The sequence below is a fragment of the Brienomyrus brachyistius genome, chromosome 16 (genome assembly GCF_023856365.1).
Source record: "Brienomyrus brachyistius isolate T26 chromosome 16, BBRACH_0.4, whole genome shotgun sequence".
Classification (NCBI taxonomy): Eukaryota; Metazoa; Chordata; class Actinopteri; order Osteoglossiformes; family Mormyridae; genus Brienomyrus; species Brienomyrus brachyistius.
In genome coordinates this window covers 4,315,217-4,334,651 of record NC_064548.1, presented here as the reverse complement: position 1 = coordinate 4,334,651, position 19,435 = coordinate 4,315,217, and the positions used below count along the sequence as shown (strand labels likewise).

Below are 19,435 nucleotides of genomic sequence, written 5' to 3'. Positions count from 1 at the left end.
AGTTTGCTATACCACAAGGATCTTCCAAGAGAGTTTACCACAGTAGTACGTTCAGTTAACAGTTCTTCTTTGAATGGTAGCTCAGCCTCATTTCCTTGTCTTAACTTCTTGACTAAAAACTATGATGTATTCACAGGCGTGGGACAGTAAGCAGGATGCTGTTTAGGAGGAAGTTACGTTGCATGGACCAATCAAGAGCAGGCTGGTGACAAGTCAGCCAATGATGCATGTGCTGGTGAAAGGTAAGCCAATGGAGAATGGGCTGGTGAAGTGCCAGCCAATGAATGGTGAGATGAACACAAACAAGGCAGGTCTGGCTTTACTTTCAAGAACAGAAAGAAACCTGTCTATTCCAGAGAAGGTGCATTTGAGAGTAGTGAAATTAATGGTGACTGTCACAAACAGGTGAATAAGACAACTTAGTCTTTCCCCACCATGAGTGCTGGTAAAGCCCTGCCTTAAGTAACACTAACATTCTCATAGGTCTTATCAGCAACGGTTTGTTCGGAGGGAAGGTTACATGAAGAGCATTGGGCAGACAGGATCTCCTGTAAACAGCGCAACACTTTGTCAATCAGGACAATATATGAAATTCAGCTTGTGACCTCAAGCAGTACTGCACTATGTTCATATTCTAAGAACCAAGCAAATTAAAACTTAAAAACCTTCATTCTACACCAAATGAATTATGGGTAGTCTGGCTTCACAAAACTTAAGTATGAACTGAAGGCAATTAAAATATAGTGTGTTACAGACATGGGTTCTGACCCGACACTAAGTAATATGCAGTCATCTAGTAGTTGTATTATAAGAACATAAGAAATTTACAAATGAGAGGAGGCCATTCGGCCCATCAAGCTCGTTTGGGGAGAACTTAAATAATAGCTCAGAGTTGTAAAAATCTTATCTAGCTCTGATTTAAAGGAACCCAGGGTTTTAGCTTACGCTACACTAATTCAGTTTACAATAATGTTCTCTCGCTAATTTCCATTTATGGCCACAAGCTCTAGTATTTAAACTAATATTGAAGTAGCCATTTAGCTGAACAGCATGCAGACCTGATAGAATCTTATATACCTAGATCATGTCCCCCCTTAGTCTCCTTTGCTCGAGGCTAAACAGATTCAGCTCAGCTAACCTCTCCTTGTAAGACATTCCTCTAAGATCAGGAATCATTATTGTAACTAACCCTACATTAGATTTTTCTAAATTGTGAAACAAGTATGGCAGAAATGTGCTGTAGGAGGGGGTGGGGGATGAGGACAGTGTCCATTGAGCTGCTGATGTCTCTCTCAAGCGGCAACATGCATCAGACAAACAGATGGACCCCACTGGCCAGCAGCAAGAGGGATTGGAGAGATGACTAGACCGTTTACACAGGCTTACCACGTCACCCTACAGAATTCACACATTCATTGGTCATGTGATTAGGTTACACGACACCACGAAGGCATCAAGTCGGAAGAGCAGTCGGTGAAAGATAAAAATGGAGAGGGGGAGAGAGAAAAAAAAAATCCATGAAACACCAGAAATGTCAGAACACCAACAGACCCATGACAAGCAGACAGCTCATCTCTTACACATTCCGAATGTCATACATTATCCATACATCTGTAGACCTTTTCCAAGTATGACCAGATTTTCCCATATTTGCAAACTAGTTTTTCTTGTCCATTTGAAGAACTTAAAGCAAAACCACTCTGACAGCAAAAACAAGTTAAATTCAAATGAATAAGAGGATTTATTCATAGAGTCCTTCGTACTATGGAGACGAAACTTACCGCCGGTCGGCTCGGCCGGACAAAATCCTTCTTCTCCTCTGGCTTCTTCGCAGCATTTTCAGGCCGCTGTAACGGGGAGCCCTCTGACTTTGAAGACGCTGAGGGACCAGAAGACAGGAAACTAGATTCAGCGCATGGGACTTCCCCAGGATCACACACATTTAGTCCATGAAGGACAAAATGTCTCAAATAATTGTTTAAATCAAATTCTTTCACAGAGGCTTTTAACTACGTCAACAGACTTGGATAACAGAACTTGCTAATCAGCCAAGAAGCATCGACGTCATTATCACCATCATCATCATCAACACATTTACATTTGTTATTTAGCATACACCTCTATCCAAAGCAACATACATATTTATTTGTTTGTTTGTTTGGAAAGCAGGTCAGCAAGTCCCTGGAACAAATTGGGGTTGGCATCACTCTTCAATCACAGACACACCATCCTAACCCACTGAGCCACATGCATCATCACCACCACCACCAAGTTTTAGCTAACACTTAAATAATGAGTGTGACTGTGGGAGTCTGTCAGGCTGCTGACTCACATCGGACCCGGAACCGCTCCCCTGAGCCGCTCTGGGAGCCGGCCTGGGAACTGGAGTTACTGGAGCCAGAGGAGCTGCCACTGCCGGGTCTGGAGGCCAGCTTCTCGACACGATCCCACAGGAGGCGTGGCTCAGGGTTACTGCGAGTGGGAGAGAGAGAGAGAGAGCGGCCGTAGAAGGAAAAATAAAAACACACACACTCCACATTGACTTGTTTCCGAAGGATCTTGCTGCAGTGGGGCAGAGAGTGTGGGAGCCGTACTTTGCTGCGCTCCTCTGGGCCGCCTGACCACTGGGCTGCACACCCCCTTGCAGTGGAGAGTCTCGCCGGGACAGCACTGGGGATCGGGAAGTCGTCCTCACCGGAACCTACCAGAAAGACAGGCACTCAACGTCTGCGAGCACAAGGGCAAACCTCACAGGCCAAAAATCCCCAGTGTCTCTCTCACATTCAGTGAAGCACCACCGATTAAATTATGTCCTAAAACACAGCAACCCTTCAACAAAACACAGATCTTGGTCACTAGACATAACAATATCATTCACATTTCTGTTACAAAGGGAAAAAGACAAACAATGAATAATGAGCTTCGGGGCTATAAAATGACACCAGTCCTGTTGGCTAGAGTGCCCAGATGGGTGGGGCAGCCTGTAACTATGTGCATTTCCTCTGTTCTCCACCTTTATTCCCACACTCATATTTTACCGCCATATAATGTGAAGTCTTATGGAAATCTATGATGCTCTTCTACATGTTAAATCTCTGTCCAGCGCATACAGGCAACCGTCTTAAGATGGACACCATACAGAAACCAAGAGAAGTGAATCATGGAGCAAACCCCTGCTACACAATATATTTCATGGGCAAAGTACCACAGTCAAGAGTCTTAAGATATGCAGCCATAGATACTGTGCAGTCAAAGGCCTGGACCCAGCAGCCAGACGTAGTACGCGGCGGGAGTTTAACCGACACACAACCATAACTTGGGCGAATCCACTTAGATAAAAGCATCTTTTATCTAAGGACCTAAACAACACTAAATCTACAGAGAGATGACCGTCATGATCCTTTTCTGAAACCCAGAAAAAAAAAAAAGACGGACATAGCAGTGAATGTCTGCACGGACAGAAACAGGAAGTGGATCGGAGCATGTGGAACATTCCTCACACACAGCGGGGGGAGTCAGAGAGGGCTGGTGGTGCAGGAGAGGGTGGCGATGATGGCAAATGGTTATAAAAATAGGGGAAAGGATGGGTTTTAGGAAACATGCAGGGTTTTCAGAGACCAGAAGGACCGATAGGCCCACTACCTCATTAGTAAGTTCATAAGCTACACTGCTGGATAACTGGGCATTCCGTATTCATCAGATTTACACTGGCAGTGCCCATTTCTAGAATCCACAACTGTTTGGTCATAACACAAACTGGCACCGCCTTGGCCGGATTGCCATTGCAAAAACGACATCATTCATCTTAAAGACTGACGGCAGCAATGACTTGGCAAGTCATTTCTGCAAGATGATGAAAGGAAGAATAACATAAAACTGCTTATTAAGGCAGCGGTAATTATACTGTATAACCTGTTAACACCATGACAAGAACAAGCAACACAGTGATGGCGGCCACTGCCAACAGAGATCCTCTGGTCTTTTGATCATCACAGACCAGGACAAACAATATGCTGGCCAGTGCAGACAGATGATCATAAATCTCTCCAATGTGGGGAAGCATCACAGGAAAGCCATCAAAGCAGCTGTGGCCAGCCCCCCCTGTTAGGACAGTGAGTAAAGAGTGGGGAGGGAAGGAGAGGAGCATTGAGGAGGAGGGGGATGGATGTGGGAGCCTGTCCTTACCCTGGGAGGGACCTCCTCACTGTCGGCCCGAGCCCAGGCTGGCTGCTTGTGCTTGGGGGCGGGCTCGGGGGGCGGGGCTCTAGGCTCTGGGGGGGGCGGGGGTTCACTGCGTGCAGGTGCGGCCTGGCGCGGCTCCTGCGGTCGGAGGTGGAGGTGTGCAAAGCTAGGAGCAGGGTCACTGAAGGAGTGGGAACGGGACACGGGGGGGGGCGGCCGGGTGAGACCACTGGAGAGGACAGACAGAGGATGGGGGGGGGGGTGGGGCAGTGAGAGGAGAACAGAACACAGCCAGGGGTATGGGGGAGGGGGATGGATTGTTATGATGAACATGGGTCACATGTGGACATTCAGACTGAACACATTCACACATGCCAGCCCCGGGGAGCTGGGCATGTTACACGGCAATCCCAGCGGCAATCCCAGCGGCAATCCCAGCGGCAGCGTGCACCACCTTCCTGGCCTCCGCTCATCACGCTATTTATACACCTTCACTGTCAAGGCCTATAATCTCATTCCACACTTGAAGGAAAATGATTCTGGCCACCCACCAAGTTCAGGTTTACTGTCCCACACATTAGGAAATTAGCCCACCTTAGTAATGTGTCTCAACAGTGAAGCAGTGCATGAGGCCAGGCCTCTGCAGAAGCCTCTCTGCAGTTCATTTCACACTCTACTCTTGTTAATGATAAATACTGCATCAGCAGAAGCTTTGGCACAAAGTTACACCCAAATAGGGAATGGAAATATCCTCTTAAGTGACCACAGGCATTTCTCCAGATCATGATGAGTTAGGATTAATGTACATGAGAGCTATACACTTGCTAACACATGCCAGTCCAGTTGAAAATGCAGAACACAGATACATCATGTGTGGTATGAATGGCTCGTGATCATTTCCTGTCACGTGACATCTGGCAGCCAATGACACAGACACTATCACTGCCAAATCAGAGTGGGGGACAGCAGCAAGGCCAGGGGAAGCCTGGGGCTCAAGCATCACTGCGACAGGTGCAGAGACCACCAGACACTTATGGTTAAGGCTGGGCGGGGGGAGGGGCTACTGAGCAAGAGGAGAAGGGCCGTCCCAGATATAGGCAAGATCTGATGCCACCAGCTGGTGGAGGAACGAGAGAACAGAGACAGTGGTTACCTGTGGTTCCATAGGCCTGTGGGGCGCCGACGCAACAACCTCCGCGGAGCTTCCGTTGTGGAAGGGTGCCGGGGGCTGCTTGGACTGGGCGGCCTGGGGGGAGCCCTGGATGTTCTTTCGAAACCTTTCATCCGCCTAGGGGGTTGGGAGGGACAATCAGAGAAGAGGGGAAGGGAGTGCAAGGGGGCCTGAATCACAGATTCACACAAGAAGCTGCAGGATCCCTGGTGATCTGGGTCGAGAAAACACAAACTGACACACAGTTTTCATGGGAATTTTTCTTCCCCAAGCTTGAGAGGATTCATTTTAGATAAATGCATGCTTACAATGGGATCTGCGATCTGCGATTACGTTTTTCCATCAAGAGCAGAAAATGAGAGAGAATTTCATCCAAGAATTATGATGATCCGTAAACTTCTTAAATGAATTTCCACAGGTGGAATAGGGACTTTGCTCAGATCCAGCACGCGTCTCTCAAGCTGTCAAAAAAATTTCCCAAGAAACCTACTGTTGCTTCAAACACCAACACCATAACAGGAAAAGAACATGTCCACGGAGTTACAAAGACTCTTTAGATGAAACATCACCTCTTACCGAAAAAAGTCAGGTTAAAAACAATCAGGGTTATACCAACAATCATGCAAGTCAGGAGCCCGAAAGGCTGACAAAGAAATAACCCAGTTGCAGTCAATGCAGTCAGTGTTGCCATTTCACACCTACAACCCAGCAGAGAAGCTGTGATATCCACAGAAAGCTGGATGACAGTTAGTTCTGGGACAGGACCAGACTATAAACACTCTCCCACAGTCTTGGGGGAAGCTCTCTCACCTGTATGTGCATGTCTCTTGGAGAGCAAGATGAGATACGTGAAAACTAAAAAAAATTCCTATGGACCTGTACTTGTACAATGGAGGATAATGCATCAGTATCATTGTAAAATTCAGCTTTGGCATCCAAAACTGCGATCGCTTCAGTCACATACAGATATGGGGAATGTAGAGACCTTCCTTCCTTTCTGAAAAAACATCTGCTCTATGCAACAATGCACCAGTGCGCACATCTCAAGCAGGAAACTGCCTGCAGACGGGTCACTCATCTGCCATTCTTGGCACACGTATGGCGAAAAAGGGGCAGGAATGAGAAATGCCCGGCGCCTGGGCTCTCAGACACTGCCAGCCACCCTCCCCAGGGCGCCGCAAAAAGCCACAACACAACGCTTAAATCAAACCCCGCAGGAATTTACGATGAAACACCCCGTAAATGCTTTAAAGGACTTGGCCAAATCCTAATGAATGGACATGAGGAAAATGAGTCAGACCAAGGTGGAGCTAAACTGGCATCTCCTCGAAAGAACCAGCCCAGAGAGCGATAGCCGTGCAAATTCATAAGTACACTAACAAAGACTCTTAAGGAGTGACCTTCGCCAGAAATGGCTACGCTACCTTTCCCATGCTGCCGAATTACAGGACGCCGCAGACTCCTGCTCCAAATGCAAACTCCTTAAGAACTAACAGCTAATCTTTCATTCCTCAGCAGAAACCTGTGGAAACGCAATGGGCTTAAGTGTCACTGTGGAGTGATTACGTGAGCCAGGCAGTATGGCGTCGGCTAGCGTGAATGTAAGCGATGGATGAGCGTTTGCGGCGATGCTGACGTACGATGAGCTTTTAGGTCAGAGCGAATTTTGGATGTGGGTAGAAACAGATGATGGGTGATAATTCATGGTCAGGAGAAGACATGAAGCCAAATCACCTTAAAGGTTCAGCCGTTTCCACGAAAAGGTCAATTTTAGGGTTGACGATACAAAAAAAAAAAAAAAACAATCATTTGAGAAAAAGGTCCAATCACATAAAGCACCCTGGTCTCCAAGAATCCCAGTACAGGCTGTGCTGACAATTACAACAAAACCCAAAAAGATGTTTCATCTTAAGAGGTTTTAGTAAAGGCTGCAGAGTGTAGGAGCAAAAGCAATTTCAGACAGCGGCACTACAGCCTTCAGAGAAGATGTAAAGAAGAGAGAAGAGAGTTTATGGTGTGCAAGCAAAGGTTTCCCTGGTGTCCTGCCTTCTCTCACACAACGGCTCTCAGTCTTGGGGGGCATCTGCTGTCATGTGCTTTCTTAGGTCATGCATGTGGGGGGCGGGTGGGGGGTTACAGGGGCCGTTAATTTTATTCAAACTGCATTAAGGAGATGGGCTGGGAGTCCATGGCTAATCCAGTCTTAAACGAGGGTTCAATGTCCAGAGCACTGGTGAGGTACAGCAGCTGCGGAGGGGGGATGCCTTGGTTCTAAACGTACATTTCCAAAATAACACACACAGAACAGTGCAAGGGGCAGGCTGGGGAAGCCCGTTACCAAAAGGCGAAGCTGAGGCCAGGCCCAGAGGTCCTTGCAACAGAGCACTGAGGAAATGCAGAGAGCAGCAGCTCAGGCAGAAGCAGCAGGAAGCCGGCGGGAGCACAGGCTGGGCACACAGGCGTGCGGGGGGGGGGGTTCACCTCTCGGGCTCGCTCAGCCACCTCAGGCTCAGGTTTGGGGGTGGGGCCTTTGGGCTCTGCGGGCGAGTGCGGGTGGGGGTGTGCGTGCGGCAGGGGCTGCTGGGGGGCTTTGGTCCTGTCTTGATGCTGCTGCTGCCTGTGGTCCTGCTGGAGCGACAGCAGGTAGGCCTGCTCCACCTGCAGCTGCCTGTGGAGGCGCTGTGCCTGCCGCTGCTCCTCCATCTCCCGCCATTTGTACTCCTGACACACAGAGAGCCCAGGCAGGCGGATGAGGCCCCCGCTGGCATAAGGGTGCAGTTTTTGGGGGGGAGGGGGGGGCAGTATTATTTCTCTGGTATATGATGAAGAGGGGGCAGAGGCGTAGAGATTACAGGAGCCTGACACTGGACAGGGTTTGATATTTTCCGGACTCCCAGACTCAGACCTAGTTAGCTCTCTTTGGAGAGTAGGAGTTAAACATTAACCATTGCTGGCAAGATGTAGAGCTGAAATTTATTAACTCATTCATTTTTCCTTGTATCCATCCATTTTCCAACCACTTACCCAGGTTTGCAGAATGTTATTTATACTTAATTTAAACCCAGGATAGATTCCAGCTCACCCCATGAGCCTGATCAGGATTAGCAATTAGAAGATGCTTTTATACTTAAATATATCCCTAGTTTTCAGCGAAACATGCTTTAAGCAGTGACATTATGAAAGCTAAGCAAAGAAGATAATTTGAAGAAATCAATAGTAATAAAAATGAAGAAATTAAGAGTGTGCTGTCAAGGAGAAACGCAAACGTGATGGGGCTGTCAGTGTTCCTGATGCCAGGCACAGCCATAAAAATACTCAGAGATGGATATGTGGTACTACAACATCAAAATGCCTACAACATGATCTGGTCAACCTAAAAGAAGCAAGAAAGCCATTTATGTATGACACGACAATGTATGAAAGAGCCGTGAAGGAAAGTCTAATGGACAAGGTGGTGGACGGGTATGGGAAGCCAAGAACTTCAGAGAAAAATCAGAGAGAACTGGAAAGTGTAGAGTCAGTGGTGGCCCTGGGATCCGTAGCTGTCAGAACAGAGTATGGCCGGGTGCAGGAAGAGGCCTTCGGAAGGTGCGGACACATCGCCTCCGAATACAGAAGACGATGTGTCTCCATACAACTGTTCCAACTTACGGATCTGCAGGGCAAAAACGTGGAATTCCACTTTCTTCCTGATTGGATGTTCCCACAAGCTCATCGCAATTCCGTAGACACTCCGACATGCACTGAACGTGCAGAAGAGGTCTAGTGCTACAGCTCACCCAACAGACACAGAGACACAGAATCCACCTACAGCTTTCAGATACCTGCGCTTGCACACTGCACATGTGCAACGGCAATGCTAACGATGTCACTAACGGCGTGTATGACGACGCAAAGAACAAAAACAAGGCAAAGGATGGCGCAAACTCCCCCGTAACTATGCTGCCGTGTGAACTGCCACGCAGCGCTTCTCTCCTGAAGGCCGCACCAGACTCCCGGGACCTGGGCGCGGGTGTTGGCTTACCAGGAGCATGGCCTGCTCGTGGAGCAGCTGCTGCTGCAAGATCTCCAGGTGCCTCTGCTCCTCCTCCAGCTGACGGCGAATAAACTCCTGCCGATGAGGGAGGGCAGACAGCAGTGAGAGCACAGCCTCCGCCTTCAGCCAAACTGCAGCTCGGCAGCCGCCGTCCTGCTTCAGACACCAAACTCTCCCTGCCGCCCAGATGTGTCCGAGGGAGCCCCTCCCACACACCTGCTTAACCCCCGATTGATTATTCCAAGCTGTACCTGCTCTCGGTCGGCCCTCCTCTTCTCCTCCTCGGCCCTCCTGCGCTCCTCCTCCTCCTTGCGACGGCGCTCCATCTCCTCGATGCGTCTCTTCTCCTCCTGCTCCCGCCGTCGCTGCTCACGCTCCTGCTGCCGTCGCATCTCACGCTCACGGCGCTGTTGCTGTTGGTGACACCAGGGAGCACAGGTCAGGGCAGCATGTCGGGGTGACGGGGGGTGGGGGGTCGGGCCGGCATGGTCTCAAAACCAACACAGAGCTCAACGATTATAAATCTAAAAGGATTTTAAATGTTTAAAAGGGCACCACACTTGATAACAATTCCAGAGATCTACATTATTCAGAGAACTATATTATTCAACGTATTATATAACCAACATGTCTTCAGAGATGATGCATGAAGACTAGACACTCCACAATTACTCAGTCACATGTCTGAACACGCAGTAACGGTGTGCCAGAAACAACACACTGTTAGTCAGGGCTGAATATAAAAAATGCATCCTTTCACTGTCAATCCATTATTCAGGCCTGGAGCATTCAGTGTCAGTAAGGTGGCAAAGCTGCAGCACTGGGTGCTATTGGAGGGCAGGCTGATCCCAAGGGGAATCTGTGCCATGACAAAAAGGGGCTTGTAGCCAACAGACCCGAAAGAGCCCCATGCTCTCCCATCCCTCGTCCCACTGGTCATCTAGACCAGTGCCTCCTAACCCAGTTGTTGGGCTCATGTACAGGGTTACCTAGACCACGCAGGCAGGGGCACAGTGTGAGGAGGCAAGCCTCCGTCGGCCCTCATCTGGCCAGCAAGGACACAGGAGGACCAGAGCGAGCCCCATGGAGGACGCTGGGCCGACGCCTTCAGCGTTACCGCTGTCCCAACCCACCTCCTCCAGCCGCCGCCGCTGTTCCTTCTGCTGCTCAATGCGCTTCTGCCTCTCTGCCAGCAGCTGCCGCTTATACTCCTCCTGTTCACGGAGCTGCTGCTCCTGCAGGAGCTGCTGCCTCCTCAGAGCCTCGGAGCGCTCCTTGTTCTCCTGCTGCAGGCGGATAAAATCCCTGCGCAGCGTCGACTCGCCGGGTACGTTGACGATGGAGCTGTGGGTGAGATAAGGACAGCGACGCTGAGTGTGTCCCCAGTGCGAAGATTACTGCCCTGCTGTCAGTCAAACAGAGGCCCCTAGGTATTATTAAAACCTAAGGCAACAACGTCAGGCTCACAATCACTTCAAGGATAAGAGTTTAAGGGTTTGGACACAGTCGCTGTCCTGATACACAGGATGTCTTCAGAAACAGCTGCTGCGGTCCTTGGTAAAGCACTTCACCAGCAATCGTTTTGCACATTAGTGCTAAAAATGTTAGGGGCTAAATGAATCTGCCCAGACCTTACGAATCCTGACCTGAACCTGCACAGTGTACAGCAGCGGCCTGCGTGTGTATGTGTCCGAACGCATGCTGGAGACACAAACAGGAGAGCGGGGCTCACAGGATGGGAGCAGGGAGCTTCTGTAAAGCGTCAGTGGGGATTAACGAGGGGCACACTGCTGCGAGAGCATATGGAGGCCGTTCCCCCCCCCCTTGTTAAAATCTGGCCATATTTCGTGGCCGTGACAGAATGGTGTCAGAACAGCTCTGGGTTGCCATGGAAACAAGGTGTAACACAGGTAAAATGGCTGCCGGTAACACAGGTGAAATGGGCGTCTCGGACAACAGCGCAAAATCACCAAGAGGAGTCTCCAGGCGACGTAGGAACGCGTTTCATGTTGCCGTGGTAACTGCTTAAAGAATTCTACATAGCGTCACTAAGAGAGATACTGTACTTCAGAAAGCCCCATATGAGGGGGGTGGGCGTACCTGGGTTCCCCTTCTTGCTCTGGAGCCTCCTCTTCCTCCTCTTCACTCCCACTGTACTCATACTCGGTCTCGTCTGCACAAGAGAGTGACAAGCCACTGAACACTTCCTGCAAGACCCCCTGGCAAATGCCACACAGGTCCTGCTGAGCACCGTGTCGGGACAGCAGGAGCGCAGAAATGACTTAACACAGAAATCCTCCATAAAATAATTCATCTAATTAAGATGATTGAGATTTTAAAACTGCAGAGGATGGAAAGTGACAAGATCTGGCTTTAAGCCTAGACTATGCCAGGTTGCCTAGCACCGCAAAAGCATGGGATGTCGAGCGTTCAGTGGCTCCAAAGCAGCACAGCGTAGCGCTTGAAGAACTGGAAACTGACCAGAAATGAAGGGCGAGGCTGCTGTAAGAGACGCAGGAAAATGGCGCGTGACAATGCGATACCTGGGCAGCCATCAGCAACCCATGGGAAAGATAAGGGTTAAAAAGGGGCCTCCACTGCAGGGACACTGGCCTAGTGACCCACAGTAGGCCCATGTTTTTGCCCCTCCCCACCCCCCTGCCAGTTCAGGGGTCAGACTGTGGACTAACTGCAGGTCCCTGAGGACCATAGAAGGAAACACTGCTCCACACTGCCTAACCAGTGCCGATTAAGATGACGCCCTTCGTCCTTAATCCCACCCCCATCCCAGACGGCTCTTACCCTTCTCGCCCCTCTTCTTGCGGGTGCGGTCGATGTGATCCTTCAGCTGGATGCGGACCTGCCTCTCGTTGGGCTGGTCCCGGATGAAGGGGTGCTTCAGCAGCTGCTCCGTCGGCGGCCTCTGCATGTAGTTCTTCACCAAGCAGCTCTCGATGAAGCTGAAGAACTTCTTAGACCTGCGGAGAAACCGACAAGCTCACTGACCTCACAGTGCGTCTCTAACGGCAGCGGCAGTCAGACCTGGCATCAGGACGGTCAGATACTGTTCTAGGTGGTTTGCAGGGCCACAGGCTTCCACCCCATCTCTGCCTTTTAATACCGTCTTCCAGCTATAAACACCTGATTACAAACCATTTCACTGCATGTTCAGGAAATCACTGATCTCATTTACAGGGCTTATATGAATATTGATCATTAGAAAACCCAGAGAAAAACAGTTCGGCAGGCAGTGAAGCCAACTTCGTGGATTCAGTCACTTGGGAACGGCACTGTGAGGGGTGTTTCTGCGATCAACATCTGCACATAAGCTTTTGAGTTGCTCGCTTGTCACCGGTATTGTTTGTGGCGTTCCCACATTACACCTCGGCCCAGTAACGCCCTGCCTTCACGGCTGCAAGCCGACTCAGCGGTTCACACGGGGAAGAAGCGGATCAGACAGCGAAAGCCGACAGGCTTCAGGGATGAGGCCAGGTACGGATTGCGGGCAAAAAAAGCAAAAATATCTGCTTTACAGGCCTGACGAGCCTTACGAGTATATAAACCTGCCTTCATATCTGGCTGCGTTAAAAAAGAAGCAGTGACTGGAATGTGAGACCAACAGCTGAATTAAGCACCTAAAATCAGATTTGCTGAGCTAAATATATCAGAGATAAGACTGTGCTGTCACTCAAGGAGTCATCGAAGGGAGCAGACCTATATAAACTAATCGCCTCTCAGACTTGACTAGGACCATTTTCTGCACCTGGCAGCCCCTGAATTCTGTCATCAGTGCTGCCGGAGAGCTACTGCAAGACAAATTGCTACCGTGGGAACTCTAACTCCCACATACAGATAGGTTATCTGGAAGAGTCGGCCCTATCAGGGCTGCAAGGCCGTGGCGGATCCAGCCAATCCAGAGCCGCAGGTCTCCCCCAGGAGCCCCACATGGAAAAATCTCTGTCATTTACATACACATTTATATTCATATCTTTGCTGGGACTGTCCATTCACTCAGGGGGGAACCATAACCCCAGCAATGACGACCTTATCCTATACCCAGCCCTAACGTTATTCATAAATAACCAAACAGAATAAAAAAGTTTAAAAGACTTTCGGTATTTGGTCCTCACAATATAATACATACAAATTTCTCTCTCTCTCACACTCACTCACTCTCTCTCACACACACACACACACACACTCCTGAGTAAATTTGAGCCCACCATTTCTTGGACTTGAGCCTCGGTGGGGGGTTCCTGGGGATGAGGAAGAGCGCCCTCATCGGATGCATGTCACACAACGCTGGGAGACAGAACAGGGCAGCCGTTAGATATTGGAAAAGCGGATCACCAGCGAGCAGAGCTGGGTGCTGCACAACAGGGCATTTACTGAGAACCACGAGGAAAAGCAGCGCCATGCATGCGACGGCTCAAAAGGGGACCAAGGCGCCCGGCAGGAAAATGCGAGAAAACGAGAGAGAGAAGGGCGGAAGGAGAGCAATAAACAAGAACAGAGAAAGGTAAAAAGACTGGTATGGATTCAAAGAGTCACTAATCACAGGTACCTACGTAATTTACTTTACACGTTTTCTGCTGTTAAAGCATTCTGGGAGCACGGGAGGAGGGAAGAGGAGAGTGTAAAGAGGAGGTGAAAGGGAGTAGCGTCGGGGGGACTCACGGGGAGCACCCTCTGCCATCTCGATAGCCGTTATCCCACAGGACCACAGGTCGCTCTGCAGACACAGACATGGTCAGGTACCGGGCCTGCAGTCTGCACTCATCTCCGTCCCCCCACACCCCACACCCCTGCTTCGACAAGGCCGTCCGGAAGCATCTCACCCTGTAGTCGTAGGTGGCATCCGGGTTTTCATCACAGGCAATGACTTCGGGAGCCATCCAGTAGGGCGTCCCGATGAAGGTGTTTCTCCGGCCCACAGTACGGTCCAGCTGGGCGCTCACACCAAAATCCACTGAGGGACACAATCAAAGGAAAACAGTTTCAAACAATTCCTGTACCTGAGAAATATAATTTCATATCTCTCTGTTCGGTGAAGTTTAAAAGGCAGCAGTAAAAGTTCATTCAGCTTTACGAAACAAGACAAAAGGACTCGGTACCGAAGCCAGCCCACGTGCACCAGGACCTGCCCAGTTTCCAGCCGTCACTCACCCAGCTTGACCTCGGCGTTCTCCGTCAGCAGGACGTTCTGGCCCTTGATGTCACGGTGGATGACGTGGTGGGCGTGCAGGTGGGCCAGACCCTGCAGAGAGAAGGCGAGGGGGGTAATGAGGAGGAGGAGTGCTGGGGTACTGCAGGAGAAGCCAAACGGCGCGTCTGGAGATCCACAGTCATCCGGACAGAGCCGCAGAACCCTGGAGGGACTTAGGATGAAACTACCCAAAGAGAAAGGGGAGGAGGGAGAGAGGAGGTGGAGGAGGACAGCAGAAGACTGGGACGGGGGCCACTCACCCGCAGGATTTCACGGGAGATGTAGGCGATCCAGTCTTCCTTGAGGCTGTTCCCCTTAGTGTTCTTCACGAGGTCAGTGATGGAGCCTGCCCCACAGAACTCCATGACCAGCTGGGGGGGCAGAGAAAGCCATGAGAATGCAGACACGCCTGTGACTGCGCAGGTACGCAGAGGCTCACTCTGTACAACACCTACAGTCAGATTACGGAGCAGAAAATCGCCATGAAGGGTCAGGTGCCAAATCAACATGACAGACACTGACACAGAGGCAACAAAGATGCTTTTAATCCTCCTTCATGCAATGTTACAGGTGTGGAGGGGCTGTTGTAACACGGCAGAGGCATGACAGGAACGCAGGAAGGAAGAGGATGTGAGTGAATGTGTGTGCTGAGGGGGGGGCGGGGGGGGGGCTGAGAGAGACTCACCCAGAGCTGGTCATCATGGCCTGGGGGGCTCTTCTTAATGAAGGCACCATAGTAGGTGGCGATGTTTCTATGGTGAGAGTATTTCTTCAGCATGTTGATCTCCAGCTTAATTTCCTCCTCCTCATCCTAAAACACACACACAGACACAGGTCATGTTCTTTGTCTTTTTTCACAGAAAAGCGGAAATAGCCTGAAAGTCTTAAAATATAAACAAACCACTTGCACATGTCTGATATCAATTATGTACCTCAGGATCTAAAAGCAAACTTTACAGGCGGCATGTTGGCCTCCCTCGTTCTGAAGGCCTCCAGGCTGACGAGCTGTTCGCTTAATGGACTACAGACCCTCCGACTCTCTAAACGATCTGTGCTCAACCTCCAGCACGTTGAGTAAGAGCAGGGTGATGGACTGGAGGAGAGCCTCGGGACAGGTCACACATCTGCCATGCAGGATAAGCAGTACCAGCATATCCTTAAACATGGGCAACTGCAGCATAGTTACTGCCGCTCTATGTGCAGCGTACATCTCGCACAGGAACTGGGGGGGGGGGGGGGGGGGGATCCCCCCTCTGCAATTTCCTCACTTCCTGCCGTAATTCACCCTTCCTGTCATCGTTCCCACGTGATTTTCCATGGGGTAATTCACATGTGGATTTTGGGCTGGGCCTGGCAAAGGAAGACCTGCTACCAGGGGGGGGCACAGCCCAGTGCCACAGCCCAGTGCCACAGCCCAGTGCCACAGCCCAGTGTCACAGCCCAGTGCCACAGCCCAGTGCCACAGCCCAGTGTCACAGCCCAGTGTCACAGCCCAGTGTCACAGCCGGCAGAAGCGCAGCCTAAACGTAGACGCAGGAGAAGCCTATGTGTGAGCAGCTTTGGTGAACATGTAGGCTGCCACCTTCTGGAGATGTCAGAGGACAGAGCAAAGCCTGTGGAATATGTAAGAAGGTCATATGATGACTGGCTGGCTCTTAAAACAACACTGACGGGGGTGGGGGGCTGCACTAGGGGAGGTGACCGAGGCCGAGAGAGTAGGAGGGAGACGAGTTTTAATCACGCTCCAAGATAAATCTTCCTTCATTTACATTTTCCTACAGTACCTGCCCTCAAAGGCCCACTTACTGCACAAACACAAAGCATTCGGGGCCTCATCGCTACAGTGAGGCCAAGATGTATTTTCTCTTTTAAAACCATTTCCCCCACATGATTTTCCATAAACACACATTGCTAGTAAACAGTTACTTTTTTCTGTCTGCCCATAACCGCAAGTCATCATACCATTAGGGCATTATACACTATTTTGACACAGGAAGTACAGCCAGCTAGGGAACAGAACTTCCTGTGCAGACGGTCTGTGGAAACTCTGCTGTTTCATACAGACTCTGTTCCTTTCTTCCCCCCCCACTAACCTCCCCCTGACACCAGCACCTCCCTCTCCTCTTTCTGCCACACAGCTGTTTAGTTACGGCCGTCCACAGCCCTAAGGCCCCCGGGGGGGAGGGGCAAACACCCCTGGTGTCATGTGGATGGCCCACACGTGTCAGGTGGTGCAAATAGGCCGAAGGGTGTCAAAAGCAGGAGTGGGGTGGGGGGGCTGCTCAGGGCTGCCTGGCAGACACACGGTGGCCATCTCTCACACCCCCCCCCCCCGCCAGTTCCTGAGGGTCTGGGACAGGGACATGGGCTCCTCTCATCAGCCCACTGGTAAGTGGCGCCTCCTGTCTGTCAACTAACAAAGGGGGGGCACTGAGCTGACTAGGGCGGCCATAAGGAGAAGCAGCCCCATACCTGGAGGAGTTTGCTGTGACCAGCACAGCTTTTACAGCCTGCTGCTAATTCCAGGCAGGTTCTCCACTGAACCTTTACAAGTTCCTGTGAGGCTATGCTGCGGCACACCACAACGATACAGCAGGAGGTGCTCTCCTCAGACTGCAAGCTGGAAGGGAAGTCATTCTGACAAAGCACTGGAAACACAGGCACAGGCATGTGGCTTCCTGCTCCTCGTACAGCAGTGTGCTGCGGATATGACAATGTGGAGCAGGAAAGGGAATCTGGGTCAGAGCGCACATGCTGAAGAGCGCCCATGGAAGCTCTCCACAGCCCCTCCTCCAGCCCCCACTGCTCTTGAGACACACAGCGTTCCACCAGCACACTGTGGCCTGTCAGGCACACACGGGCAGCCTCTTCAGCTCAGCCAATGACTGACCTGCCTCAGATATCCCATTTCAATTCAAGTCCCAAGAATTATGCTTGTAAACCAAGAATTCTGGGAAATGTAGTCAATGTACTGCTCTCTCAAACTATCAAAAAAAGACAGAGCTACAGGAATGCTAGTCAACCGCCCTAGCACAGCAAATACTATACGAATACAAAAATCAACAAGTAGCAAAACGGTGAAAAAAAATGTACAAGTATCTAATAAAACTTGCTGTATGTATTGTTATAAAAGTATAAATTCAAAATGTAAAGATGGGGATTTGGCAATACTGCATGGTCTACCCAGTAAGTTTACCCAATGATAAGACCCTGTTGGTGATTGTATTACAAGCAGAAAGCGGAGACATCGCCATTGATACCAGTGTCTTTCATGCATCGCCATGGTGTCCAGCTGACCACTTATGCTCAGAATTCGTTACTGCTCCGTATGCAATTATTGTGACATTCTTGTCAGGGATGCATCAGGGTCCATTAGCGTTTACACTACAAAAAGTTGTGGTGAAATGCATCCCAGACCACCTCAGCAAGTGGTTTGAGTGATCGGATCACAATGTGTCTTAGTGGTCGTTTACACTTGCATTTGGCGCTGTCCAAGATGCATTTTAAAACCAAGTGTAAACAGGGTTTATAACGCAAATAAATCTGGATATAAAGGGAGGAAAAGTTCGAAGTACGAAATGCAGAAAGCAGGCCTGGGGGGGCTGAGATCCTAAACAAGTAACAAAACGAATGAGCACAAACAGTACAGTAGCCCAGTGGGTATCCAGTGGACAGGCCCCCGTGCTATTTAAGGGGACACTACCCCTCCTTCAGGGAAGCTGCTGTTTAGCAGACCCCCGCATCCATGGCAACCTCACCCTTTCCCACACAGCAGAAAATGCATTTAAGTGCACATGGCGAGAACAGCTGCGGCGCACAGGCAGAAGGTGCTGGTCTTGCTGTATCCCCTCTCGCCTATATTTGGGGAACAGGAGTTTTCTTTGGGGACCTGGTGGGGGACGATGACTTGATTTGGGTCCCACCGCTGCCCCGTTTAGCATCACAGGGCCAGAGCGAGTTCGGTACCACAAACACATTGCGGGTAGGCATTACAACCATGTGGGACTCACCCTACATGAAACTGGGGGGGGGGTCTATATTTAAACATGACTGCATGTTCCTCTCTGTGCCGCTTCTCATCCTGACCGGCTAGTCATGGTGTGATTGAATACGAGTGAAAAACAGTCATAACTAAACCATAACTAAACCAAATAATCCAGAGGGTTAAGGACACCGCATCCTACACTGAGAGGGTACTGAGGGGCTCCGAAAGCCTGCACCTAGAGCCGCCACTGTACAGAGCCAGGAGGAAATATCCAAGTTCCGCTATTCTCTACTTCTGTGACTGTATTTTACGCAAAGTGTTCGTGCTAGAGTACGTTTCGGTTCATCGCAGGACACACAGTCAATGGACAATTTGGAGATGCGCATTTACGTAATCTTTATGTATTTTGGTGCAATTACAAGAACTTTCAGTAAATATCATGCACGCGTACAGAGTACACATCTCCAACTATAGCTCTCTCTTAGTTAGAGTCCTATTTTACACTCCTACAGCTAAACGAGCTACACAATTTCATGGATAACTCTTTCTAGGTGACGCAGGGAGACAGTCCCTTTAAGACCTCCAGATATAGCAAGTTTTTATCTGAAGGTATTTAAAGTTATGAACATGTGAGAATGTAACCAAGCATTTTAGGCTTAAATGAAACGAATGCATCCGCAAAACTTAACGCTAAAGTTAGCTTAGGTATGGTTAGCTTTGCTTGAAGTTTAAGCAAAACCCTATACCAGATTTTTGTAGTTATCATCATTAGTGTTCCAATATGCTAATATGATAAGGCTATTGACATTGATGGGCAAAAAAGGCCATATTAGCTATATAGCTACTACATGGACA

At 49.9% G+C, this 19,435-nt stretch overlaps 1 protein-coding gene across 4 annotated transcripts in view; it reads right to left on the bottom strand.

Moving 5' to 3' along the window:
• The window catches only part of LOC125709775 (mitogen-activated protein kinase kinase kinase kinase 4), a 65,510-nt gene that overhangs the window by 14,403 nt on the left and 31,672 nt on the right, over nucleotides 1-19,435 (bottom strand). For 2 of the 4 annotated variants that reach the window (XM_048978595.1, XM_048978594.1), the window contains exons 4-19: nucleotides 15,281-15,406; nucleotides 14,856-14,966; nucleotides 14,556-14,646; nucleotides 14,228-14,358; nucleotides 14,067-14,121; nucleotides 13,613-13,691; nucleotides 12,192-12,367; nucleotides 11,490-11,562; nucleotides 10,523-10,733; nucleotides 9,641-9,802; nucleotides 9,378-9,464; nucleotides 7,835-8,074; nucleotides 5,336-5,470; nucleotides 2,595-2,701; nucleotides 2,333-2,472; nucleotides 1,782-1,879 (exon numbers count right to left, since the gene is read on the bottom strand). In XM_048978595.1, coding sequence (XP_048834552.1) covers nucleotides 1,782-1,879; nucleotides 2,333-2,472; nucleotides 2,595-2,701; nucleotides 5,336-5,470; nucleotides 7,835-8,074; nucleotides 9,378-9,464; nucleotides 9,641-9,802; nucleotides 10,523-10,733; nucleotides 11,490-11,562; nucleotides 12,192-12,367; nucleotides 13,613-13,691; nucleotides 14,067-14,121; nucleotides 14,228-14,358; nucleotides 14,556-14,646; nucleotides 14,856-14,966; nucleotides 15,281-15,406 — 2,022 coding nt within the window. Of the gene's footprint in view, nucleotides 1-1,781; nucleotides 1,880-2,332; nucleotides 2,473-2,594; nucleotides 2,702-4,264; nucleotides 4,412-5,335; nucleotides 5,471-7,834; nucleotides 8,075-9,377; nucleotides 9,465-9,640; nucleotides 9,803-10,522; nucleotides 10,734-11,489; nucleotides 11,563-12,191; nucleotides 12,368-13,612; nucleotides 13,692-14,066; nucleotides 14,122-14,227; nucleotides 14,359-14,555; nucleotides 14,647-14,855; nucleotides 14,967-15,280; nucleotides 15,407-19,435 lie in introns of those variants that run through there. The other 2 variants (XM_048978597.1, XM_048978598.1) reach the window with 2 other exon arrangements.